The sequence below is a fragment of the Mercenaria mercenaria genome, chromosome 3 (genome assembly GCF_021730395.1).
Source record: "Mercenaria mercenaria strain notata chromosome 3, MADL_Memer_1, whole genome shotgun sequence".
Taxonomy (NCBI): domain Eukaryota; kingdom Metazoa; phylum Mollusca; class Bivalvia; order Venerida; family Veneridae; genus Mercenaria; species Mercenaria mercenaria.
This window is the reverse complement of record NC_069363.1, coordinates 58852121-58879397: the sequence shown is the minus strand read 5'-3', so window position 1 is coordinate 58879397 and position 27277 is coordinate 58852121. Positions and strand designations below refer to the sequence as shown.

Here is a 27277-nt window from a genome sequence, read left to right as displayed (position 1 = left end):
TTTTACTTTAAAAAATTTAATATTACTATTTCAAATTAATAAATCATAAACACAAAAAGGAACAGAAATAAAGTCTTTCATGAGAAGAAGCCATAGAAGCAACTAAGGGTTCGTCAAATCCCTTTGTCCATTCCAAAAATGAGTAGAAATATGATATGGGCTTGCAAACTTGCAGTAATATGCGTCCTACAGGGTAAGTGCAATTTTTTACCAAACATATATCATAAATTCAACGAAAAATCTAATAACTGAAAGTTATCCAAACAAAGCTGATTTATTGTTTCGCAACAATAAACCTATCAAGTTCCGTTACGGCACTGCATTATTATCACATTAGCTAGACGATATCTAGTCCCTGATTTCATTATGTATTGTTTTCACAAGACTTTAAATTGGCACATTCTGAGTAATACAGTATAAAGGCATTAAATTACAGAACAAGTCAAACTGCATTAAAGAGCTTCTCCGCCAGGATAACTTGGTTTCAAAGAATATGTCAAACCCTGCCTGAAATAATGCCAACAGCGATTTCTGCCAATCAAGCCAGTAAGTTAGCATATTTTGTGTAACGCACAGACATAAAGGAAATCAAATAAGTCTATTTAGCCAAGAAATGCTTCTAAAAGATGTTTTAATACAGCTGACATAAAACATGAAAAAAAAAATCAGTTTCAGCATATCCTGATCCTGTAAGAATTGTGTAAGAGACTATGGTTGAGCTGACTATAGATAATCATCGATCAGTACCTTTGTACCACAACTCAATCTTCTGATATTTATGACATCATAATTTTATACTGCTTACACAATTTCTTATACACTTTCTATCTGTTTGTTTCACAACGTTTTAATATCATTTGAGCCTGCACATCCGCGCAGTCTGGTCAAGATCCATGCTGTTCGCTAACAGTTTCTCTAATAGCAATAGACTTTGAAAGCGAACAGCATGGATCCTGATCAGACTGCGCAAATGCGCAGGCTGGTCTGGATCCATGCTGGTCGCAAAGCCAGTATGTTGGTTTTCCCATGGCACAGCTCATTTACTAATATATTTTTATCAGAACTGTTGGACAAAAGTCATTATAATGTTTTGTATTTCAAGTAGAAAGCACAGAAGATAAAAGAAAGCAATTTTAACAATACTCTTAATACCATCTCCATAACAAACAAAAACAACAGGATAAAACAAATTAAGATATACTACCATGAGAATGCATTCATGAGTACAGGGATTTTGTCATCATCACTATAAATCACTCAATTTATACTAACTCCACTTCAATGACTGCTGCTTACAATACAATCAAAACAAGTATGCGGGCCTCAGTACGAGATTACGGCACATCTCTCACCAGGACTCGAACTCGTGACCTGTAGGCTTGGATACAGATTCTCACTCACTGGAGACCTCTGCCCGGTTTGTTGTTTACAGAAAAATATAACACAAGAGCGCTACTGCAGCTTACACTCTGAACTTTGTTAAAAATATTAAATCCATTTAATCAAATTACAGTCACGTGCTACACTTGTCAACATTTGCCTTTTTAAAGTATTTTGTCTGTAAGCTGAAGCATGTTTTCCACAGGAGCTTGTATGTCCAGCACCAAGCCAAGTTAGAGAAACTTCAAGTCCCAGTAACACTGCAAGGTTTCAAACTAGCTCTCCACAGTTTACAATAGAAATCTTCTCTGTTGGTTTTCCTGACTTTGTACCACATTTCTGTAAAAAAAAAGTAAAAGTAATGATTGAACACAACAAATTAAGCAACATTTGAGCTGTGCCATGAGAAAACCAACATAGTGGCTTTGCCACCAGCATGGATCCAGACCAGCCTGCACATCCGTGCAGTCTGGTCAGGATCCATGCTGTTCGCTTTCAAAGCCTATTGTAATTAAAGAAACTGTTAGTGAACAGCATGGATCCTGACCAGACTGCGTGGATGCGCAGGCTGGTCTGGATCCATGCTGGTCGCAAAGCCACTATGTTGGTTTTCTCATGGCGCAGCTCATTTCATTTCCTGATATTGACTGCATTGCAACAAGTGACTTCAACTGAAACCTTAAAGAAAAACAAAAAAAAAAAGATTGTTGACTCCTAATGAACAATACAAATAGCAAAGTCCATCATTTAACTTAAAACAAGATTGGTAAAAATCATAAATAAATATGCAATTATTATTATTATTATTATTATACTAGATTTATATAGCGCCCCTTTCATGATAAACACGTTCAAAGGCACTTTACATATATTGCAGCCACACAGGGCTCGAAATCATCCTCTACTAGTACAGACTCAGAGTGATCTGACCAGAGGGACAGAGTGAGATAAAGCCCCAAGAACAGAGAACTTTTCAGATACAGACGTGTCTGGCTAACTTAGCCTAGCTCTTTTTGAATAGACAGTCTGGTTCTTTAACGTGTCTGGTGTATAATACCAATACACGCGAAGCCGTCTTTCCTGGGAAGAACCAGTACAGGCCTCTAGTTAGATGGGAGACACTCAAGAGCATCTCAGAAATTTCCAGTGTCTGGACCGGGATTCGAACCCTGGACCTCTGGATTGACAGTCAAGCATGTTACCACTAGACCAACGGCCCACCTTACACCTATTTTTGAATTAAATGCAAAGAATTAATTCCTACTGTTTTACTAAACTTTTTTTTTACTGTGACCATTGTGACTCAGAACCTTTCTATATACTGTACAGTCAATACAGGTGTTTTTATAAATTAATACTTTCTAGAACTAGACCTATATCAGTTTTTTCTAAACAATTACTTACAAATTAATGAACTTTTTCATTTCAAAAAAACTTAAATAACCTAAAAATATATAGTGGCATGCTCCTTTGAATAAGTATTAAGAACTTTCATCATCTAATATATCTTACCTCCATTTTCCTTACTACATCCATTCCTTCAATAACTTTTCCAAATACAACATGTTTATTGTCCAACCTGAAACATGATAACAAAACTATTACCTTAAACATTATATAAAAGGTGGATGCAAATTCGGAGAAAAACTGATTTTTTAAATAGTGTTTCGCTCAGCCAAATGAGATGTTCTATTAACCTTTTAAAAAGCCAAATGTGAGATCACATTGAATATTTTATTTTAGGAGTAGCTGTAGCTTCTATTACAGAAACAGCAATTTGATAAAGGACAAGAGCTGTCCGTAAGACAGCCAATGCTCGACTATTCAAATTGTTGTCCCAGAAGCAGGAATATTACCCTAAATGTTAAAATATCTATAGAGTTTCAATCCAGTATCTGCATTAGTTTTGGAGATTCATGTAGTAACTTGCATGCAAAACTTTAACCAGAAGTTCAAAAGGGGACATAATTTGGTCAAAATGCAAGTCAGAGTTATGGGACTTGACCCAGTGAGGTTGGTTATTGATCTAGAAAAAGAAAAATTAGTTTCAAATCTGTATGCCTTTAAGTAATAGCTATGTGTACTTGCATGCAAGACTTTAACCAGGATTTTCTAAGTCCAAAAGGGGGCATAATTTGGCCAAAATGCATGTCAAGAGTTATGGGACTTGATGCTATCAACTAGTTTTATAACCCCAAAGACACAATCATGTGAAGTTTCAATTCAACATCTGCATTAGTTTTGGAGATAGTAACTTGCATGCAAAACTTTAACCAGTATTTTTTAAGTCCAAAAGGGGGCATAATTTGTCCAAAATACATGTCAGAGATATGGGACTTGACCCAGTTAGGTTGGATACTGACCTAGGAAAAGAAAAAAATAAGTTTCAAAGCTATATGCCTTTAAATGATAGCCATATGTACTTGCATGCAAAACTTCAACCAAGGTGTGACACTGATGCCGACACCGATGCCAGGGTGAGTATAATAGCTGGACTATTCTTTGTATAGTCAAGCTAAAAGAAACTATATGGAAGACATCAGACCTTGTGTGTGTGTGTTCGGGTTTAACGTCTTTTTCAACAATTTTTCAGTCATATAAACGACGGTGTCTACTTGTAGCAGTGAGCACAATGCCCAACTTTATAGTGCTGCCTCACTGGAATATCACGCCGTAGACACGTGGCATGATACCCCACCCAGTCACATTATACTGACACCAGGCTGACTAGTCCTAGCACTATCCCCTTAATGCTGAGTGCCAAGCAAGGAAGCTGCTAGTACCATTTTTTACGTCTTTGGTATGACGCGGCCGGGGATCGAACCCACGACCTCCCGCACTCGAAGCGGACGCTCAACTACTAGGCTACCGAGGCGGTTATCAGACCTTGTAACTGAATCATTAAATCTTTATAAAGAACATATTAAAACAATTCAAAAGGCTACAGTTCCAGACTCAGTAACCGAAGTTACATAAACATGTCTGCATTCAAATTTTATGACATAAGATTATCAGTCTGAATGTAATATTCATATGATATCAGTCAAACTAATAAGAACCACCTACCAATCTGTTTTCTCTGTACAAATAAAGAACTGTGAGCCATTAGTATTTGGTCCAGAATTTGCCATTGATAGAGTACCTGAAAACATGATTGTAAGTGTATTAACTACCGGTAACAAAGACTACAGGTACATTATTCATTTTCACCCAAACACTTATATATGTAGCAATTATGACTAAATTTTCTTTTTTGTGGTTGTTTATTTTTTTTGTCTAGTTGTGTTTAACCTATAGCCTGCTGTCAGCAAGAGATTTTGCCTTTGCGACCAGTGCAGACCAAGATCAGCCTGCACATCCGTGTAGGCTGATCATGGTCTGCACTGCTCGCTATTCAGTCAATAATTTTAATTGAACACCCCTTTGAATATTAAGTGGTACTACCCAATTTGAATGATGGCATAGTCCATTTTAGAAATATAGCAGGGTAAAGGTTAAGTCACACAGTTACAGCTCAGGCCATATGACAACTTTCCATCCTTAATCATGAAGACCGCAGGTGTCCCTCTGGGCACTAGTTCTGGATTGAGAAGACACCTGGGTAGAACCACAGACCTTCCACTGGCCAGCTAAATGGCTTCTCCAGACAAATGGTCAAGCAAGGCTTGAACACACAAAAGTAAGGGTCAAGTTGGTTTGAAGAGAGCCGCCTTAACAATTCTGCCATTGAGGCTTTTTAAATTTATCAGTACAAAAAAAAACTAGAATTGTTAAAAATTGTTAACACTTGGATTTAGTTGTTACCAACTAACACTAAAATCCCCATATAATTGATCTTTTAACATTTAAAATCCTTGAACTTCTGAAAATATCCCTGTTGTCAGATAAGATTTAATTTTATACAAATAAAACTGCATGATTCAGCAACGTTTGCCTTTGTGATTTCATTTTTTTCGAACACTTTCAGAAATGAAACATACTTAGTGAAATAACTTTGTTCATTAAAATAATTGAGCCGCACCATGAGAAAACCTACGTTGTGTATTTGTTACCAGCATGGCTCCAGGATGTGCAGGCTGGTCTGGATCCATGCTGGTCACAAATGCACAATGTTGCTTTTCTCATGGTGCGGCTCATATCATTTCTAATGCAATTTTTTCATGAGTAAATGCAGTAATTACAGTAGAATCAGTACTGTGTACTCGGTAATGGATATGTTTGTAAAATTTGATTGCAAAATTATCTTCACATTAGATGAGACCTATGTAACTGTTTAATTCCCTGATAAAAAAAATATAGTTTTGTTTTTGAAGGGTGTAATGTTGCACTGATACATATGTAGGTCATATGGCAACTTCCCAGCTTTTAATGTCTTCCTCAAATGAAAAATTCTACACCCCTGGCAATGATTTGAACCCACAGAGGGGCAAGTGCACTCGGGTTACAAAAAAAAAAATCAAATGTAAACATATGGCAATAAATCAAATATTCAATCAAAGCATTTAACTGTGTAAAATTGCCCTAATTATAAACTAACTGTGATAATGAATGCAACCTGATGAAATGATGATCCTGTCCTTTTTCATTTAAAAAAAAAACTTGGCCTTCTTTTCAAAAAACCCAAAACAAACACTCATTGTACAAATGCAATGCCTATTCTCAAGATCAAAGACACACTGATAAGATATAATTATAACAATTATAAGGTCTTAAAGCAAACACTAATTAAGTATTTCAATAATTAAACCAATATGTGTAGCATTGTAGGACAGAGTCTTGTATGCCACTTCAACCTTTAATAATTACATTTGTATAGCAACTTGGATATTTAAGATTTCAGCTGCCTTCACTTCAAACGAAACAGGAGTGTACTTTTGAAATAACTTTGTACTATTAACCCTTAGCCTGCTGGCGGCAGATGATTCTGCCTTTGCGACCAGTGCAGACCAAGATCAGCCTGCACATCCGTGCAGTCTGATCATGGTCTGCACTGTTTGCTATTCAGTCAGTAATTTTAATTGAACATTTTAATAAGTGGTACTGTCCAAATTGAAAGATGGACCAGTCCATTATAGAAATATAGCAGGTTAAGGGTTAAAACACTCATTGCCACAAACTGACAAAATAAGAAATTGATGAAGGCTCTACATAATGTTTACCTGAACACCTGATTTATACAAAAAAAGTATCTTTCTTTCAACCATCAAGGTCTTATGTGTTTAAGGAGTGTCACCTGGTTCATAAAGTTATTTCACTGTAAATTTTGTCAATATGCCAAACTAAAGAAAATTATCAAAAATAAAGTGTGTTGACAGAATTACTATGTTTATCTAACAATACACACCTCAAACAGATTTTTAGATGGATAACACTTCGAAAAATGGAACAGGCATGGGTGTTCTGATTAAAATGTTCAAAATCCGAACACTTGTATAATTTTGACATACCAAAATGTGAAGTGTTAGTAATGCGGACTCTTCCTGTAAATGAAGTTAAACATATTTGTCAATCAAACGAATATACTTATTAATTGACTAGATTTTTTTCTGATTCTCAACACTACAAAGTATGGTTTACTGTCAAGATGAATCGCCAAAACATTCTTTTCAACAGACTGACATATCAACAAGAGACTAAAAGGGCAGGTCCATGTCTCCCTAAACAAGAGCTGTTTGTAAAACAACAAGGCAGGCTGAAAGACAGCTATATCCCCCACCACTGTTGCGGATAGTGAAAGGGTAAACCTTTGACCTTGAGCTGTGACCTTGACCTTGAACTGACATGGCTGACTCGTGAAATATGCACATCATCTTGATGAGGTGTTCATTTGACCTAAGTTTGATGAAAATCCTTCAAGGAGATTAGGAGATACAGAGCTCAAACCTTTGACCTTGAGTTGTAACCTTGACCTTGAGTTGACATGGCTGACTCATGAGTTGCTGATGAGGTGATCAATTGACCCAAGTTTGATGAAAATCCTTCAAGGGGTTTAGGAGATACAGAGTGGACACAAAATGGAAGGCTCAAACCTTTGACCCTAAGTTGTGACCTTGAACTTGAGCCAGCATGGCTGACTCATGAGTTCTGCACATCGTCTTGATGAGGTGATCATTTGACCCAGGTTTCATATAAATCCTTCAAGGGGATTAGGATATACAGAGCGGACACAAAATGGAAGGCTCAAACCTTTGACCCTGAGTTGTGACCTTGACCTTGAGCCAACATGGCTGACTCATAAGTTCTGCACATCATCTTGATGAGGTGATCATTTGACCCAAGTTTCATGAAAATCCTTCAAGGGATTTAGGAGATACAGAGCGGACATAAAATGGAAGGCTCAAACCTTTGACCCTAAGTTGTGACCTTGACCTTGAGCTGGCATGGCTGACTCATGAGTTCTGCACATCATCTTGATGAGGTAATCATTTGACCCAAATTTTATAAAATTCCTTCCAAGGGGTTTAGGAGATACAGAGCCGACATGAAATGAAAGGCTAAAACCTTTGAAGTTGAGTTGTGACCTTGACCTTGAGCCGACATGGCTGAATCTTGAGTTCTGCATATCGTCTTGATGAGGTGATCATTTGACCCAAGTTTCATGAAAATCCTTCAAGGGGTTTAGGAGATATGGAGCGAACACGAAAGTGTTACGGACAGACGGAAGGGCGGAGACCATTCCTATAACCCCCACCACTCATGGCGGGGGATTCATTATGCCCCCCATGATGGCCTGTCCCATCTTCAGTCCCAATATCACTATGACCATGCCCTTTGACCTACTGACTGTAGGGAATTAACCTATGATGTTTAGTTATTCAGCTAAAACTGTATTCAGTCTCAGTCAATGAAACCCTAGACCTTTAGACTACTGACCCCAAAAGAATAACGATCATTTACTGACCACAGGAAAACAGTCTCTGAAGTATGAAAAATTTAGGCCAAAGCACTCTTTACAGTAGCTGAGGTCTTTTGATGATGCTGAAGTCGTGTGTGAAGTATGAAAGCATTTGGGCAAGTAGTTGTTTTTTTTTGGAAACCTGCTTACATGCAAATTTTACCAAATTTATTGTTAAAAAGGGGCATAATTTAGATAAAATAAGAGCTTAGAGTAATGTAACTTATCCTGTGAGGTCATCTCATCATGTCAAATACATGCATGAAGTTTGAAAGCACTGATGTAGTAGTTTTTGAGATATCAGCTTACATGCAAAATGCAGACACTGACGAAAGGGTGACAACAATACTTCTAGTATTTGAAACATTTCAAATAATGAAGTTGAAAAAAGTTTGCAGGTACCATATTTAATGCAATACAAATCTTTATCTACAATACCTGGTCCTGTGTGCTTCAGAGTGAAGTTTTCATCTTCAAACTTGGATCCGTATATAGACTTTCCACCTGTTCCATTATGATTTGTAAAGTCTCCACCTTGGCACATCTAAGCTGCAGTTAAGGATCCTTGCAAACTGCTCTTTATTTTATCTTCTTTAACTAGGTTTGTTATTTTTCAACAAAAACTGTCACTAATGGTGACAAATGCCCCCGCAGCGCCTTGACCTGGTGACCTGGTGACCTTGACCTTTGACCTGGTGACCCTAAAGTCAGTTGGGATCGTGTACTCAGTAAGTACTATCAGCATGTGAAGTTTGAAGGTCCTGGGTGCAGTGGTTCGCAAGTAAAGTGCCTTCATGCAAAAAGTTAACATTGTGACGAACGAACGAATGAACAAACTAACGAACGGACGGACAGCTGAAAACTAATATGCCTCCCTTCGGGGGAATAAAAATATCTTATGTGAATGAATGAAATATTTAATAGATCTCCGCGAGTAACTGACAACTTGTTCACATGTAACAAAGGCGAAGGATGAAGAAAATTAACAAACACACTTCTGGGCAACAAAGAGAAGCAACCAAGTTCTAGCATGTTACATGATAATCTTGTTCCTATATATTTAGGTTATAGACCTATAAATACATTCAGATAGACACTGTTTGATGTTTCCAGTCACTGTGACTAACCTAACCCTCATAAACTTCATTTTGCGTAACAAAGTTAGTTACACATAAAGTCGTTAAAATATCTTATACCGAATCAATGGGTATCTACCACTTTTTGTGTGATTTTTCTATGGATTTCTCCAAAACTGACAACTATTTCAAATATCTATTATTTCCACCAAAAAATTAATAACGTTCATGTTTTACAAATGCTCTTATTTATTTTAACAATAAAAGTAGTTATTTATCCTACCACTACGCATTTATCAGGCCTATATCTGCTTGCTGCATAAATTTGGGGTTTATTCAGTCAATGGAAGTTTATACGGTCAATACAACTGACTGACTACTTTTTCAAGTATATCCTAAAGACACCGGGCACATTTTTATGCAATCTCACCAGGCATAGGTATGTTTTTGACAACACAGAAAATGACGTCACTTGACCTTCAGCTTTTTCCGGAAGTAAAGAAAATGAAAGTAGACAGGCTAAACTTGCCTTTGCGCTGGGCAATAGTCAAGGGTCACCCCGTCTAAATGTATGCACATGGACTTCTTTCTTTTGCTGATAGGGAGTCAATTTTCAGCATCTCTAATGATTTGAAAATACCTGGGCTTTAACACGACATGTCAGCTTATCATCTACGAAAAAATATTTGAACTCTGAATAAACACAATTCCCACAGGGGTCTGTAACTGAGCAAGAGTATATAGAGATTTTTGGAACTTCATCAAATTGCTCAAAAGGTCCTTTTTGATGTTGTCTGAAAGAGTCAGTATATGCCTCAGATGTAAGATAATTCCATATTTGAGAGCTGCAAACCTAGGCATTTCAGAAATATTTTCAAAATGAATTTTGTGTAATAAATATTGATTCTAAGGAAGCGAGAAAGGGCCATCAGACACATATACATTTTAATATGTTACAGGTGCGGAAAGGATATGTACCATAGGCAGTGTGAACTGGGCTCAAACATTTTATCTTTTTATGAGAACAGCCATGGTAAAAAAATATTCAGAAATTATTTTACGCTATCCTAGTATACCTCAATACAGAATGCTATCCTAGTATACCTCAATACGAAATGGAACGGTGACGGTTTAAAGTCTGAGTAAATCGACCTTGACTTTATTTATTGTGGCGTTTTCACATTTCTAGTTAGAAATTTAGTTTTAAGCAGTCGTTTATTGTATTTTTTAAATCTGAACCGTTCCTGGCAGTAAGAATTTCATTTACCTCATATTGTCTTGCACAGAAATGGAACAGATTTAAGGCATCAATAGAGACTGCAGGCATTTGAATTCAAGCGAGGTTTTCGGCAGTATTTTATCCAAGTCAAAACCACTTTGCTTGTTTTGCACACAAATGCCCTGTTAGCACCTATGATTTATAATACATAGAAGGCAAAGCACGAGGTAAGGAATAATGCTTTATTGTGAAGAACCGTGTGTAACTGAATCGAGCAAGGGCGTAGGAAATTACAAATGAGTAAAATTCTCTGTGTGGATTAATTTTTGATTCGAAAAACAATTTTTAAACAAATATATGTTATACACAGATTTCATTGACTGCAGGATAAATAGAGTAGTAGGTAACTGCCTTTCTTTAAAAATTTGTCCGCCTCCTCTCCAAAATGTTTATCCCTCTCGGCAAGCCTCGGGGTGGATAAACCTTTCTCCAACTTGGCGGATAACCATAAGTTAAGAAAGACAGTAACCTAATATTCTCTATACCCACGCAGTCATTTCTGACCAACCAGCAGATCAAACAGACATAACAGCCTTACAAATTCCTTTGACAAAACTGACTTTTGCCAAACCTTTGAATTTATAAGTCTGTCACCTTAATATAGTAATGGTATCTCAATTTTTATAGATCTTATTGACCAATCTTACTCATCTCACAGGCAATGATTTATTTTCATTTGCATGTATCAAATGTGATGGGAACATACAAATGAATTTCATAACAAAATAATTACAAAAAAATTCAGTTCATTTCCTACATAAACACTACTGGTTTGCGACCCAGAATTTTTGACGACCCAGAAACCCGGACAGTCCTGTAAATGCTTATTTCAGCGTTCTTTTTGATCATTTGTTGACAAGTACACAGACGCTTGCTTTATGTGCAACATCCATTGCAACAATTGCAAATCGGTAAGTAAAACTTACAAAATTGGAATATTTACATTTGTTGTGACAGCTCTCACTGGGGGAAGTTGCATGTGCTTCCGTGCACATGCGCATACTTGTTTTGAGGCCCCAACTTATTCAAGGGGTACTCATCTACAATCTGCTAAATGCAGACGAGAAAATTGCATGTCTTAAAATGATCAAAATGGGAAGATAGTGCCAGGTTTAAATTAAATTATCCAGAAGATAATGGCCATTATTTATTTCTTAAATTATTTTTTTTAAAAATGGAAAAGATGAATTTAATAAGCAGGGTCATGTCAAAAAAAATCAATCTAAGGGAGAAAACTCTCACAGTTTTAAGCCGAACAAACACTGAGGTAGCCTCCCATATTGCTTGCAAGACAGAAGTAATGATAATTAACGTTTTCCTACTATTCAATTTCTGGGTCCTGCAACTTGCTAGAAACGTTAAATTTACGTACCCTCTTTTGGGCCTCTGTGACGTTTTTAGTTTACAAACAAATTCACATCTTGTGACATTGAACAACTGAACTTGATTCAGGTAACATTTCATCGATCATGCATTAAAAATGAAAATACGACAGCTGAAAAGGTTGTAAAATTGTACGAATCTGGGTCACCAACCAGTAGATACATTCTGGAAAAAGAAATTGAAAGGATACAAATGAAGGTATAACTCTATGGAATGAGCTACCTTTGTAACCAAAGCCCTTTTCATGTGTACATAAACATCGAAAGTTTTCTGAAGTATAAAACAACACAGTGTCATAAATTACAAGAATACTGAATGTTATAAAATGTGTTATAAACTACTTCATACTTATGTTACCAGTATTCTTAAAATGTGAAGACACCTTTTTTCAGATTTCACCAATGTTTATAGGTTTGAATTTCTCCTAAAAAGTAACTGTTGTGAGGAATAAGAGGAAACAGATGTTAGATTTTTTCTACCCAGCAAGTTGTCTTACAAACAGGTGAATTTATATTGCTCTTCAATACACCTGATATAATAGATGGCCCAGCCTCAGGAAAGAACTCTTTACTTCCGCATGAACGATGAAGGAGTTCTTTCTAAAAGTAACTTTTGAAAACAGACCTTTCCCCTTAATTTGCACTGTAAAGCTTTACCTGCAGTTTTTGGGACCACATCTGGTCGCAGCTGTATCACAATTCTGCCAGACTGTTTGTTGCCTATCTTTATATCAAAGAACACTTGGGAGCTTGTCCGAGATCTCTTACCAGCGGGCTCATTATCCTTTTATAATAGATTAAGATCATTCTGTACATTATATTTAGAAGTCTGAATTTTTTGGAAGTTCTGTTGCATATAAAAACTAATGTAAAGACATCTTAAACATGTCTTTTTATAGAACAAAATAGAACAGAACAGATATATACTAACTAACTAACAAAACATAGTATCTTGATATATGAACATGTGTATACATATGTATACACAACACTTACTGTATCAGTCCATGACAAATGGTATCAGTCTCTATACCATAACTAAACGTATCAGTTTATATCATAACTTATTGTGGTGTCTAAATTTGAACTTTCTGTATAAAGCTGCAACACAACTTGCAGTATCAGCCTATATCATAACTTACAGACTACAACACAGCTTGCAGTCTATATCATAACTTACTGTATAAGTCTACAGCACAACTATACTATAACTTACAAGTCTAAAACACAACTTAACATAGAAGTCTATACTATAACTTACAGTACAAGTCTAAAACACAACTTAACATATAAATCTACAATGTAACTTACAGTACAAGTCTAAAACACAACTTAACATATAAGTCTAGACTATAACTTACAGTACAAGTCTAAAACACAACTTAACATATAAGTCTAGACTATAACATACAGTACAAGTCTAAAACACAACTTAACATATAAGTCTATACTATAACTTACAGTACAAGTCTAAAACACAACTTAACATATAAGTCTATACTATAACTTACAGTACAAGTCTAAAACACAACTTAACATGTAAGTCTAGACTATAACTTACAGTACAAGTCTAAAACACAACTTAACATACAAGTCTAGACTATAACTTACAGTACAAGTCTAAAACACAACTTAACATATAAATCAATACTATAACTTACAGTACAAGTCTAAAACACAACTTAACATATAAGTCTAGACTATAACTTACAGTACAAGTCTAAAACACAACTTAACATATCAGTCTATACTGCAACTTACTGTATCAGTCTGTGCTGGACGTTTGGTTGGAGATTCTGCACTATTCTCCTTGTCTTCACCACCTATAGTTTCTCCAGCATGCTCCTGTAACCAGGTATCTTCAGACCACACTGAAAGATAAATACATGTATTACATGAAAATATCCAACAATGCAACAATGTTCACAAAATGATTATATTTACCTTTAGCCTGCTGACGGCAAGTGATTCTGCCTTTGCGATTGGTGCAGACCAAGATCAGCCTGCACATCCATGCAGTCTGATCACAGTCTGCACTGTTCGCTATTCAGTCAGTATCTTTTTGGTAAGCACCTCTTTCAACAGTTGATGGTACTGTCCAAATTGAAAGATGGACAAGTTCATTATAGAAATTTAGCAGGGTTAGTACTGTAAAACTCAACCAAACAGTACAGTGTACCAGGAAATGTGTCCCTAACCATGAACATATCCCAGCCTAACAGTACAGTGAGTGGGTGTGTTACAAATGATGATACAAGTAAAAGGCTGCATTGATGTGACTGAGCAGTGCAAAAATACTGCATTTAATTAAAGGTTTGAATTCAGAAAATTACTCAGACCACAGACTATACAGTAAGTGATTATTACAACTATTAAGTGTGGCAATGAGTTAAGTGTTCTATTACTGCACTGCAGCATCTCCCTAAGCACCTTTTCCATTCTGACCACTAATTTTTGCAAGGGTGGACACATTTTTCTTTTCTGAAACTCCTTACTGTCAAGTTCATAGCAAATATTTTCACTATATATTTCTTGTTTTGACATAAATTGATAGTTCTCACTTAATTTAGCATATTTTTCACAAAAAAATGCTATTTCAAATGGAATTACATGAAGGGAATTCTATCTTACATTAAATGAACATGGCAGGCTGTTGACAATACCTTGAACTCCCATACATTACCTGCTTTTGCATAGCCTTCCTTCAATTTCATTGGTTTAGCCAGATTACATCTGATTGTTTTACCAAACAACTCTGCATCATTCTGAAATACAATTTTCTTGTTACAGCATAATGAATTACTTTAAGATGAATGTAGCAATGGCTTAAGAGTGGCTCAACAAAAAGATTGTATGTTTTTGTTTGTCTTTCAATAAGAAAAGAGACACACAAATTCCACAAAACACGTTTTTTTTAAACCACAAAACATATTACAGAAATAAAATTCCATGTCACGGGCTCATTTCTGTTTACTTAGCAAACGCTTTTTTTTAGTTTTCAGAGCTAATAACATTTTTTAACATTTATCAAGCTGGACGCGATTGAATCTGCCTTTGCGACCAGTGCAGATCATGACCAGCATGCACACCCATTTAACAGTTAATGGTACTGTCCAAATTGAAAGATAGACAATTTCATTAAAGAATTTAGCAGGGTAAGGGTAATATAATAGCTGACCTATCCAGGGATGCAACTATGACCTCCTGCATACAAGCTGGATGTTCCACCCAACAAGCTGGATTTCATTTATAATCAGAACAGTACATTTTCAATTTAGAGTACTGTTCAGGGCTTCTTTATTCAGACCTAATATACATTCTTATTCAAATACATTCTACATATACTCTCTCTCTCTCTCTCTCTCTGCAAAGTGCTATAAACATCCAATGACGAGATGACGATAAACTGGCCTTGTACCCATCAAAAAAACATACAGGATTAACTGATAGGCATGTTCAATATTTTTTCAATGGGTGCAAGTATTGTGGAGAATAACGTCAATAATCTTTTTAGTCTATGCTTATTCTTCTCAGTAGGAAAAAAGAAAAACAAGCAGACGGACATACTGCGAAATCATTAATGAGCCGTGCCATGGGAAAACCAACATAGTGGCTTTGCCACCAGCATGGATCCAGACCAGCCTGCGCATCCGCGCAGTCTGGTCAGGATCCATGCTGTTCGCTTTTAAAGCCTATTGAAATTGGAGAAACTGTTAGCGAACAGCATGGATCCTGACAGACTGCGTGGATGCGCAGCCTGGTCTGGATCCATGCTGGCCGCAAACCCACTATGTTGGTTTTCTCATGGCGCGGCTCATTTAATTTCATGGTCATGAAATTTCGTAGTTTTGGTAACAACTGCAATTTTGTGGGGATGTAAATTTGTGGATTTCAACGTCTGAACATAAAATGAATGGGAATTTTTCGTGTTCGTTGGGATTAAATTTCGTGGATTGATTCAACCATGAAATCCACGAAAATTAGTCCCCAACGAACATTAATGTTTTCAAGTATTTCCATCTTTCAAAGACATACAGGAACGTCGCACCAGGTATTACTGATGTTGATATCCAAGCAGATTCAAATCAAAGTCGTTGCATCATCCATGGAATACAATGCATACTTTATACAATATGGAAATATATTGGATGGTAATGTAGTACAAATGTGATTGCTAGTTGGAAAAGAAAAATATTTGTAGGAAAAGTATATCTTTTAGTAATATATTTTATCACTACCTACAAAGAACTTCAAGTAAAGAAAAATTGCTTACCATATTGTCTATTGCAGCAGCAGCATCCTGTAAATAAAACATAACAAAGTCTAACAATATTACACAATAGCTTTAACAGCACAGCACTTTCTATGCAAGAATTCTCTCATGTCACATATTACCAATATTCTAACACATTTAAGATTTTCTTTTATATAAACAAAGAAGGACTTTTCAGTGTATTGTCTTGTTGATTTTGGACCGATTAGAACATGTTTCGCAAAATGACCTACTTTTGGCTATTCCGGTTTACTCCCTCGTATTTCAAACCACATTTTATTTCAGATTAGTATCCCTTCCTGGAGTAATTCAAGCATGTTAGAATGGAAATAGATTTTTAGTTTTGCGTGCTTTGTTGGCAAATAAAACATGTTTTTCATTCAGATGCGTCGTAATTAATAACTCAGGCCTTTGGCCTTCGTGATTAGATAACTATACATCTGAACTCAAAGCCATGTTTTATTTGTCAACAAAGCACGCAAAACTAAAATCTATTACCCAAACAAAATTATATTTTTCTTTGTTTAATCATGTGTCAATCTGAAATACAAGCCATTTATAGAGCAGTTTTCTTTAATATACATGTATGTATTATCTCATACAGTGATACTGACATACTTTTTTTCTGAGAGAAATGAAGAAAATAACCCCTAAAACTTTTGCAAACTGCAGTTAACTTGCAAGTCAGATGCGAAAGCCTGCACTGTTTAAATCGCAGGCAACAAGTGACAAGCAACAAAAGGTAACAGTTTTTATATGCTCCTCTAAAACTTTTTTTTAGCATGATCTTCTCTGCAGTAAGAATTCTGTTCAATGTAATTATGTGGTAAGCCCAGATTTGCTTCAAGCAGTCACTGTGACAGAGTAATTCTAAACCCAACAAGAACAAAAACAATCAAAATTAAATTTGTGACAACTCTGAATTACATCAACAGTGATGGCAACAAATCTCAAATAACTGTACCCATATCTGCACATGTTTACTTTCTCACAAACTACAAACTACATTTTAGATTTTGATCCACGGCCGCATCATACCAAAGATGTAAAAAAAATGGTACTAGTAGCTTCCTCGCTTGGCGCTCAGCATTAAGAGGATAGTGCCAGGACTGGTCAGCCCAGTGTCAGTATAATGTGACTGGGTGGGGTATCATGCCATGTGTCTAAGGCGTGATATTCCAGTCAGGCAGCACTATAAAGTTGGGCATTGTGCTCACTGCTACAAGTAGACACCGTCGTTTATATGACTGAAAAATTGTTGAAAAAAGACGTCAAACCCAAACACACAAATTTTAGATATCTAAACCTCAGTCTATACAAACCTCTGCAAGCTCAAATTCAATGAAGGCAAACCCTCTGTGCTTCTCTGTAAAAAAGAAAAAGAGGAAATATTACACTCTGCTGTCCCACTATGTCTGCATTTAAATATATATATACTTTCCCACCTCATGATGAAAGTTCTGTATTATCAGACAGCTGAAACTGTTTTATATGACAAGTTCTACAACAAATGCCTTAAAAGAAATTTAGCAAAGAACTATTTTAAGGATTATGAAATTTTTTTAGGCTTTGGAACTAAAAATACAAACTTCATGTAGGCACTATCTGTTTTAGATATATGTGTAGCTAACTGCAGCAAAGTACATGTACACATTCTGAAAAAACATATCTAGTCTACCATTTTCTGAAAAAAAGAGTTACTTGGGCTGAAAAAAAATAATCCTGGATAAAAATATTTGGAAACAAGAGTGCCAGAAGGTCATAAAATATGCCTGTCATAGCAAATTTCTTCACACTAGCACCTGTATTTGTATAATACTATGATTTTTTTTTAAAGTTATAATATAAGTTATTTATAGTAACAACAAAGGGAAGTTAATCCTAAAACAAGAGCTGTCCGTAAGACAGCCAAGCTCGACTATTCGAAATATTGTCACAGAAGCAGGAAAATATTACCCAAAAAGGTTAAATACATTGTATTAAAAGAGTTTTAAGTTCAAAAGGGGGCATAATTTGACCAAAATGCATATTAGTCATGGGACTTGCTGCTATCAACTAGTTTTATAACCCCGAAGGCACATGTGAAGTTTTAATTCAATATCTGCATTAGTTTTGGAGATAGAAACTCGCATGTAAAACTTAACCAGAATTTTCAAAGTCCAAAAGGGGGCATAATTTGCCCAAAATACATGCCAGAGTTATGGGACTTGACCCAGTGAGGTTGGTAATTGATCTAGAAAAAAAAAAAAAGTTTCAAATCTATATGCCTTTTAGTAATAGCTGTATGTACTTGCACGCAAAACTTTAACCAGAATTTTCTAAGTCCAAAAAGGGGAATAATTTGCTCAAAATACATGTAAGAGTTATGGAACTTGATCCAGTGAGGTTAGTAATTGATCTAGAAAAAGAAAAAAATAAGTTTCAAATCTATATGCCTTTTAGTAATAGCTGTATGTACTTGCACGCAAAACTTTATCCAGAATTTGCTAAGTCCAAAAGGGGGCATAATTTAGCCAAAATGAAGGTCAGAGTTATGGGACTTCCTGCTATCAACTACTTTTATAACCACAAGGACACATGTGAAGTTTCAAATCAATTTCTGCATTAGTTTTGGAGATAGTAACTTGCATGTAAAACTTTAACCAAAACTTTCTAAGTCTAAAAGGGGGCATAATTTTCCCAAAATACATGTCAGAGTTATGGGACTTGACCCAGTGAGGTTGGTAATTGATCTAGAAAAAGAAAAAATAAGTTTAAAATCTATATGCCTTTTAGAAATAGCTGTATGTACTTGCACGCAAAACTTTAACCAGAATTTTCCAAGTCCAAAAGGGGGCATAATTTGGCCAAAATGAAGGTCAGAGTTATGGGACTTCCTGCTATCAACTACTTTTATAACCCCGAAGACACATGTGAAGTTTCAAATCAATATCTGCATTAGTTTTGGAGATAGTAACTTGCATGTAAAACTTTAACCAAAATTTTCTAAGTCTAAAAGGGGGCATAATTTGCTCAAAAAACATGTCAGAGTTATGGGACTTGACCCAATGAGGTTGGTAATTGATCTAGAAAAAGAAAAAATAAGTTTCAAATCTATATGCCTTTTAGAAATAGCTGTTTGTACTTGCACGCAAAACTTTAACCAGAATTTTTTAAGTCCAAAAGGGGGCATAATTTGGCAAAAATGAAGGTCAGAGTTATGAGACTTGCTGCTATCAACTAGATTTATAACCCCGAAGACACATGTGAAGTTTCAAATCAATATCTGCATTAGTTTTGGAGATAGTAACTTGCATGTAAAATTTTAACCAAAATTTTCTAAGTCTAAAAGGGGGCATAATTTGCTCAAAATACATGTCAGAGTTATGGGTCTTGACCCAGTGAGGTTGGTAATTGATCTAGAAAAAGAAAAAATAAGTTTCAAATCTATATGCCTTTTAGAAATAGCTGTATGTACTTGCACGCAAAACTTTAACCAGAATTTTCCAAGTCCAAAAGGGGGCATAATTTGGCCAAAATGAAGGTCAGAGTTATGGGACTTCCTGCTATCAACTACTTTTATAACCCCGAAGACACATGTGAAGTTTCAAATCAATATCTGCATTAGTTTTGGAGATAGTAACTTGCATGTAAAACTTTAACCAAAATTTTCTAAGTCTAAAAGGGGGCATAATTTGCTCAAAAAACATGTCAGAGTTATGGGACTTGACCCAATGAGGTTGGTAATTGATCTAGAAAAAGAAAAAATAAGTTTCAAATCTATATGCCTTTTAGAAATAGCTGTTTGTACTTGCACGCAAAACTTTAACCAGAATTTTTTAAGTCCAAAAGGGGGCATAATTTGGCAAAAATGAAGGTCAGAGTTATGAGACTTGCTGCTATCAACTAGATTTATAACCCCGAAGACACATGTGAAGTTTCAAATCAATATCTGCATTAGTTTTGGAGATAGTAACTTGCATGTAAAATTTTAACCAAAATTTTCTAAGTCTAAAAGGGGGCATAATTTGCTCAAAATACATGTCAGAGTTATGGGTCTTGACCCAGTGAGGTTGGTAATTGATCTAGAAAAAGAAAAAATAAGTTTCAAATCTATATGCCTTTTAGAAATAGCTGTATGTACTTGCACGCAAAACTTTAACCAGAATTTTCTAAGTCCAAAAGGGGGCATAATTTGGCCAAAATGAAAGTCAGAGTTATGGGACTTCCTGCTATCAACTAGTTTTATAACCCCGAAGACACATGTGAAGTTTCAAATCAATATCTGCATTAGTTTTGGAGATAGTAACTTGCATGTAAAACTTTAACCAAAATTTTCTAAGTCCAAAAGGGGGCATAATTTGCTCAAAATACATGTCAGAGTTATGGGACTTGACCCAGAGAGGTTGGTAATTGACCTAGAAAAAGAAAAAATAAGTTTCAAAGCTATATGCCTTTAATTGATGGCTGTATGTACTTGCATGCAAAAACTTAACCAAGGTGTGACGCCGACGCCGACGCCAGGGTGAGTAGAATAGCTAGACTATTCTTTGAATAGTCGAGCTAAAAAAGATACAATACAAGATATTTATAGTAAAAACAAAGGGAAGTAATTCTAAAAAAAGGGTGCCTCATGGTGGTGAACATTTGTGCCAAGACTGCTCAAACTTTATTGTAGGCTTAGGTGACGATGTACAAAGTAGCTCATGCAAACCATGCTTTTTTTAACCATGCTTTTTTTACCTCTTTGATAAGAAAAATATGTAAAGATCAAATCGTTTATTTTATTTATTTATTTTGTTGGATTTAACGTCGCAACGACACATGATAGGTCATATGGGGACTTTCCAGCTTTAATGGTGGAGGAAGACCCCAGGTACCCCTCCGTGCATTATTTCATCACGAGCGGGCACCTGGGTAGAACCACCGACCTTCCATAAGCCAGCTGGATGGCTTCCTCACATGAAGAATTCAACGCCCAGAGTGAGGCTCGAACCCACATCGATGAGGGGCAAATGGTTTGAAGTCAACGACTCTAACCACTCGGCCACGGAGGCCCCTTCAAATCATTTAATGCCCTGGGAAAAGTGTGACATTTTTGTGGTGAAATATGTCAACAAACAGACAAATTGTTTTTCAAATTAAAACCCACAGAATTTCACAAGGTAAAATATGTTCAGAAAGCTATTGCTGGAAGAGAACAATCTCTGCTACCCATATCATATGTGTCAAAGTATGGGGAAAATATCTAGAAATATGAGAAAATCAAAGTTCTAAAACAATTTCAGGAATATTAGATGCAGGACTGTGTTATCCTGTATAGCAGATAATATAGACAGCCTACTTTTCCATAGCACTGATATAACATGGACAGGATTAGGACTGAGAAACGTTGTTCATTCAACAGAGACTTACCCTAAGCCCTCTTTACGCAAGGGAAACAATTTGTTTATACAGTGAAACTGTTGAGTAAACACCATCAATCATAATAAAATATATTACAAGTTAACTGACCTGTCTCATAGTCCAATGGAATGTTTATGTCGGTCACATCACCAAATGGTATGAATGCTGCATGCAGAGTTTTCTCATCCACCTCCTCAGATAAACCTCCTAAAATTGTTAAATGAAACACAAGCTATTTATAGAAAGTAAAATACATTCTCATAATACTGAAAAACAAATACTGCCCTCCCATGAGGAGAGTTAGTGCATAAACTACTAGATCTCTCCCCAAAAGCATAGTAGAAAATTTACTAGAAATAAGCAAGAAGTTCATTGGGGAGAAGCCAAAGTCAAAGAGACACTGATGGTTGGCTTAGTGACTGAAATGCAATAGGGATCATCTATTTGGCATGTCCAATCATCCCATGAAGTTTCAATGTTTTGGGTCGGGTGGTTCTCAAGTTATGGATTGGAAACGGGTTTCCATGTTCTGGCCCCTGTGACCTTGACCTCTGAAAGAATGGCCCAAAGATCAATAGGTGTCATCTGCTAGGTGTGTCCAATCATCCCGTTTCAACGTTCTGGGTCAAATGGTTCTCAAGTTATGGATAAGAAACGACTTTCCATGTTCTGGTCCCTCGGAAATGGTTTTCCATATTCTGGCTCCTGTGACCTTGACCTTTGATCGAGTGACCTTCAAAACAATAGGTGTAATCTACTCTGTATGTTCTATCACCCTATGATATCACCCTATGATGTTTGAAGGTTCAGGGTAAAATGATTTTCAAGTTATTTATCGGAAACGGTTTTTCATGTTCAGGCCCCTGAGACCTTGAACTTTGAAGTGACCCTAAAATCAATAAGGTCATCTACTCTGCATGTCCAATTATCATGTCCCATGTAATTTCTCATTTTTAAGCCGATTTTGAAAAGTCTTTCATTTCTTTAAATGATTTACGAAATCCTAGCAGAAGGAATTAACATAACAAGAGGGCCAAGATGGCCCTAGGTCGCTCACCTGAGAAACACACCATAACACACCATAACAGTGTAAACATGTTTGACCTAGTGATTTCATGGAAAAAAAATATTCTGACCAATTATCATTAAAATTGGAGCAAAAAATCTTGAGTATAAATAAGTATTTTCTTTGATTTGACCTCGTGACCTAGTTTTTGACCCCAGATGACCCATATTCGAACTTGAATAGACTTCATCGAGGCTATCATTCTGACCAAATTTCATGAAGAAAAGATTCGCGGGTAAATTCCAGTCAATCTAAGTAGCAACTGAGCTATCTCAAAGTTTGTTGATGTTTTTCAAGATGTGATTTCTGAATTTCATTAAAGCTACGACGTAAAAACCACTCACCCAATCGGTCAAGTATACAGCGAGATCCACTCGTCCTATCCAGACTTAGTGGACCATCAGAACATAAAAATAGCGTCACTCAAGTTATGGACAGATCTCGAGGTCCAGGGTTCTAGCCCCAGCAGGGACCTTGGTATTTTCATAGGCCCCATCTAACGGTATCCTTATGGTAGAGCATTATATAGTAAGAAAAAAGAAAAGGTAGGACACTTCCGAATACCCATATTCTCTTGTTCATTAATATATGATCAATTTCAATAGAATAAAATTTAAATGTTAGTTGGAAATATTAATTTTAACAAATATACCACAAAAAGTGTTCAAATAAGTCCTATTATAGCTATAAAATCGATGTTTTACATTTTGAATCGAGTCCAACATTTGCTTTGCTCCGCTGTTTCCGGATCTACGGTGCGAATATCCTCTGCGATTTCATTGGTTAATAGGTATAGTTTGACAGATACCGGGAAAATCGATATACCTCGGCTATATACCTTCATCATCATTACTTCAATAGAACTGAATGAAAAAATAGCGACAAACAATAATAAACAAAAATGTCAATTCAGTTAGAACAACTAAGAAGCGCTGCTAAGCGTGACCACAACATTATTATATCGGGCCAAGCCGGTACAGAATATAAATTTTTCTATTTATTTTCACGAAATTTTATACCTTCGATATCGAAGGTTTATTTTTGACCACCGCAATAAGGACTACAAATTCACTCCGTTGCAAACCGGATGTATACAAGCAGGGAAGATGTAGAAATCTGAAGTTGGTGGAAAATCGCTGATTTCTTTAAAAATACTGTAGTGATAAAGGTTAAACTTATGCTGTAGGTTTATTACAATAATATCAATTAATTAAGTGTATCGTTTGAACCGTACGTTCTATATTAGCTTCAAATCAGATTTGGTGTTTCCTGGAACAACTGATACGGGGACTGGAAACCGGCATTTATCTTATCTGATGCTGTCGTCCAATCGAAGCGTATGCTGTAGGTTATTCTGCTATTACTCGAACACTTACGCCTTACAGTTTAACTCGTCCTTTCAGGGAAAATCTGGGAAAGCATTTGTTGAATTTTTTGTTGAAAACAAAAGTTCTGCCATGAAATTATTGCCTGCATCTGTTTTTAAATGGAAAATATCTACATTAATGTTACTTTTCGCCCTGTGAAAATGGCTAAATCTAGACTTGTCTTACCCAGAGAGAAAGATGTCGTTTTTTACATGATATTTGCCTTGTTGATTTAGAGTATTTAGAATAAAAAAATTAGGACATATTTTAATAAAAATAGCAAGTCAAAACTGTAAACTGTTGCCTGAAAATATTTGTTTATGATATTGCTCTGTTCTTCACCATTTAAATGCGTGTTAAACCTAGATGATTTTCTGCAGTTTTTTCTAAAAGTTCGGAATACTAAATGTAACTTCGTTGTCGGCCTTTTTAAAAAAAATATTGTTATTTTAATTTAAATACATTGTATTTTTCACACATCAGTTTTAAGATTAAATTTATTAAACTAATTTTTGGAGTTTAAACAACAATTTCGTTTGAAACATTCCCTACGTTCAAGAAGAATGTTTTTTTCTGTATGTAGAAATCTGACATTATAAACAATAATTGTTTATAATTATGGCTCTACAAGATTAAGAAAAGTGTCAGCTTTCTGTTATTTTCCTTTTTTTTTTTATTCAAATCCAACAAAAATCGGCCCTTTGATAAAGGTTTGAAGTTACGTGGTAAAATACTTCTTCAGGGAAGTGAGCTCGAGTTAATTTATAATAATTCAGCATATCACCTCATGCAGTCGCATGCTGTTTTTGCTTCAGAATCCCTTTAGATCAATCTCTGATCATCTAATTATCGCCACTTAACATGTGACTGGTAAACCCTTTGAACAATAAGTGTTATAGTTCCATGATTAACATGAGGTAATATGCTAATTACGCGCTAATCGATAGTGGCGAAAACAAAATATCGATTGCTAACGACTGGTCGATATTTACAGGTTTGGACGACAGCTAGTACAGATAAATGTATTGATTTATACTACGAGTTTCTACTCCCCGTATTACACCTTCCTGGTGTTTCGGAAGTGTCCTACCTTTTCTTTTTTCTTACTATATGAATGCTATACCATAAGGATGCGTTAGATGGGGCCTGTGGGTATTTTCTCTCCCACGGCTTACTTTAGGTAAAATAGTTAAATATGTTTAAATAAGCTTACTCTTATTTTTTGCCGATAAATTAAAAACTTCGGGCGGTCGCGAAAATCTATTTCACTTGAAAATGACACAACAAATAAATTTTAAGCCTTATTAATAAAAGCTAAATACTCATGAACTTTCAGTAACTTTACTATTTTTGAGGAATTCCTTATGAAATTTGCCTCATTTATTAAATTATTAAGTAAAACCTTACCGACATACACCATTCGCTTGCTATTCGACGCCATGTTTGATATTTTCGGAGTGTTTCGGATTTGTCCTGGTTCTTGGCGTTAAAATCCTATACCATACCATTTGCAGGGTACACTTCACGGGTGGTAAACGCGCAATCCAATTCCCGCCGGGATTACGCTTAAAATCGGTTGCGCAACGTCCGGTGCTGGTGTTGCGCGTAAAAAAAGACGAAATTGAGGTATGTGAAGTTATGATTTTGCTTAGTATGAGACAAGAATAAATTTTCTCGAAAAAAAGCAAAATGCTATTCGACACAAATATGGTAATACATCATATGTGTAAAATATCTGGTTTGTAATTTATGATTCGGCTCTATTATCACAAAAACTCAGGCGACACGAAGCGTGAAAAAAGTTTGAAATCAACAAAAATGGAAGTTTGACCTCATATGCCTAATCCAAAGAAGAATATTATTTTTTATAGCTCTTTGCCTAATCTGAGGACATCTGATGCTTTTTATGATAACTCAACTGTTATAAAGTAACGAATATCAAAATTATTTGCTTCAGATCCTGCTTACTGGGACATAATTGACAAAACAATAATCGGGAATGGGGATGCGCACCGGGAATGGAGTTGCTCGTATACATCATAATGTATATAATGTATACATGCCTAAATGCAAAAATTATCAACCTACTTTTTGAAATACATGTATGAAATGGTGGCCTCTGGTGCATTTTCTGATATGGGTACTCCCCTTATCCTATGGGGGTCAGGGGGCTCTCCCCCTGGAATTTTTGAAATACAGGCATGAAATGGTGGCCACTGGTGCATTTTAGGTCTAAATTTTGAGGTAATGGAGAGATTACTCCCCTCTTGATGGGGGTAGGGTCATGGAGCTCTCCCCCTGGAAAATTTTGAAATATAGGTATGAAATGGTGGCCTCTGGTAAAATATAGTAGGGTGCATCTTTGACGAGTATAGGTCACTTCTCAGCCAACTGGTTGGGGGGAGTGGGGAGGGGGGAGGGGAGGACAGGAGCCCCCTCGGCCCGGCCACGCACCCATCATTGCCCTAAAAAATCCCATATACCCAATCTTATAATACACTATTGCGTAGCATAAAGGCCGAGGTGATCAGATTGCCCATATAACTAAGCCACCGTATGGTATAGCATTTTAGTAAGAATTGGGATCCAGTAAATCAATGATCGGGCGCGAAGGAAACGAAAGTTTATCTCTTAAAATGATGGTAGAATGTAATGGTAAGATTTAGATCTATTTTCTTTATTGTATAAAGACTTTAGGAGACATTGTGCTGTTATCAAACGAACAGGAAATTATTTGGAAATTTCATAAAGGGAGATAATTCGAGTCTGGGTTTAACTGTTGATAATAGGTGGTCTCGATTCATCGGATTGTGTACCCCGATTTCGCCCGGTACAACGAATTTGTCTTGTTTCAGTCTGCTTAGACTTAGTTGCCCGCGCATCTATTCGGTGCACAGCGGGACACGTTCCTACAACTGCAGTATCTGTATATATGCAGTATTTTCTGGAAGTCCTGGACATAATTTTCTAAAAATAGCCGCTATGACGTCAGATGATGTCACTGGAAAAAGCATGTTTTATAAAACACAACATATCCTTCTTGCTGGCACCATTGTCATATTGACTTTACAGGATTATTAATTGTCATTAGGCGTAAAAAAAAAAAAAATTGTTTCCGGTATCCCGACCTACCCTAAATTTTTGGCCCGACCCTAAATGTTTTTATTGATCAGG

At 36.0% G+C, this 27277-nt stretch overlaps 2 protein-coding genes across 5 annotated transcripts in view; one reads left to right on the top strand and one right to left on the bottom strand.

Moving 5' to 3' along the window:
- LOC123524625 (peptidyl-prolyl cis-trans isomerase E-like) lies at positions 1 to 25620 on the bottom strand. Its single transcript, XM_045302949.2, has 12 exons — positions 25511 to 25620; positions 21779 to 21877; positions 17608 to 17651; positions 16286 to 16312; positions 14696 to 14777; positions 13774 to 13883; positions 12670 to 12796; positions 12204 to 12283; positions 8714 to 8819; positions 4447 to 4522; positions 2893 to 2959; positions 1 to 1719 (listed from the first exon to the last, which is right to left on the bottom strand). Exons 1-12 carry the CDS (start codon positions 25542 to 25544, stop codon positions 1651 to 1653), a joined length of 921 nt encoding a protein of 306 aa, XP_045158884.2. The 5' UTR covers positions 25545 to 25620; the 3' UTR covers positions 1 to 1650.
- Positions 25621 to 26659: 1039 nt separating this feature from the next.
- Positions 26660 to 27277, top strand: part of LOC123524626 (structural maintenance of chromosomes protein 6-like) — a 50249-nt gene continuing 49631 nt past the window's right edge. For all 4 annotated transcript variants that reach the window (XM_045302953.2, XM_045302952.2, XM_045302951.2 and 1 more), the window contains exon 1: positions 26660 to 26758. The gene's annotated coding sequence lies outside the window, so the exon portion shown is untranslated. The remainder of the gene's footprint in view (positions 26759 to 27277) is intronic.

Coding starts and splice junctions, on each gene's coding strand:
- LOC123524625 (XM_045302949.2), bottom strand. CDS start 25,544: ATGGCGTCGAATAGCAAGCGAATGGTGTATGTCG. Junction 12,797..13,773: donor GTCCAGCACAGACTGATACA/GTAAGTTGCAGT, acceptor CTATTATAAAAG/GATAATGAGCCCGCTGGTAA. Junction 12,284..12,669: donor TGTGGTCCCAAAAACTGCAG/GTAAAGCTTTAC, acceptor TTTATACTTCAG/AAAACTTTCGATGTTTATGT.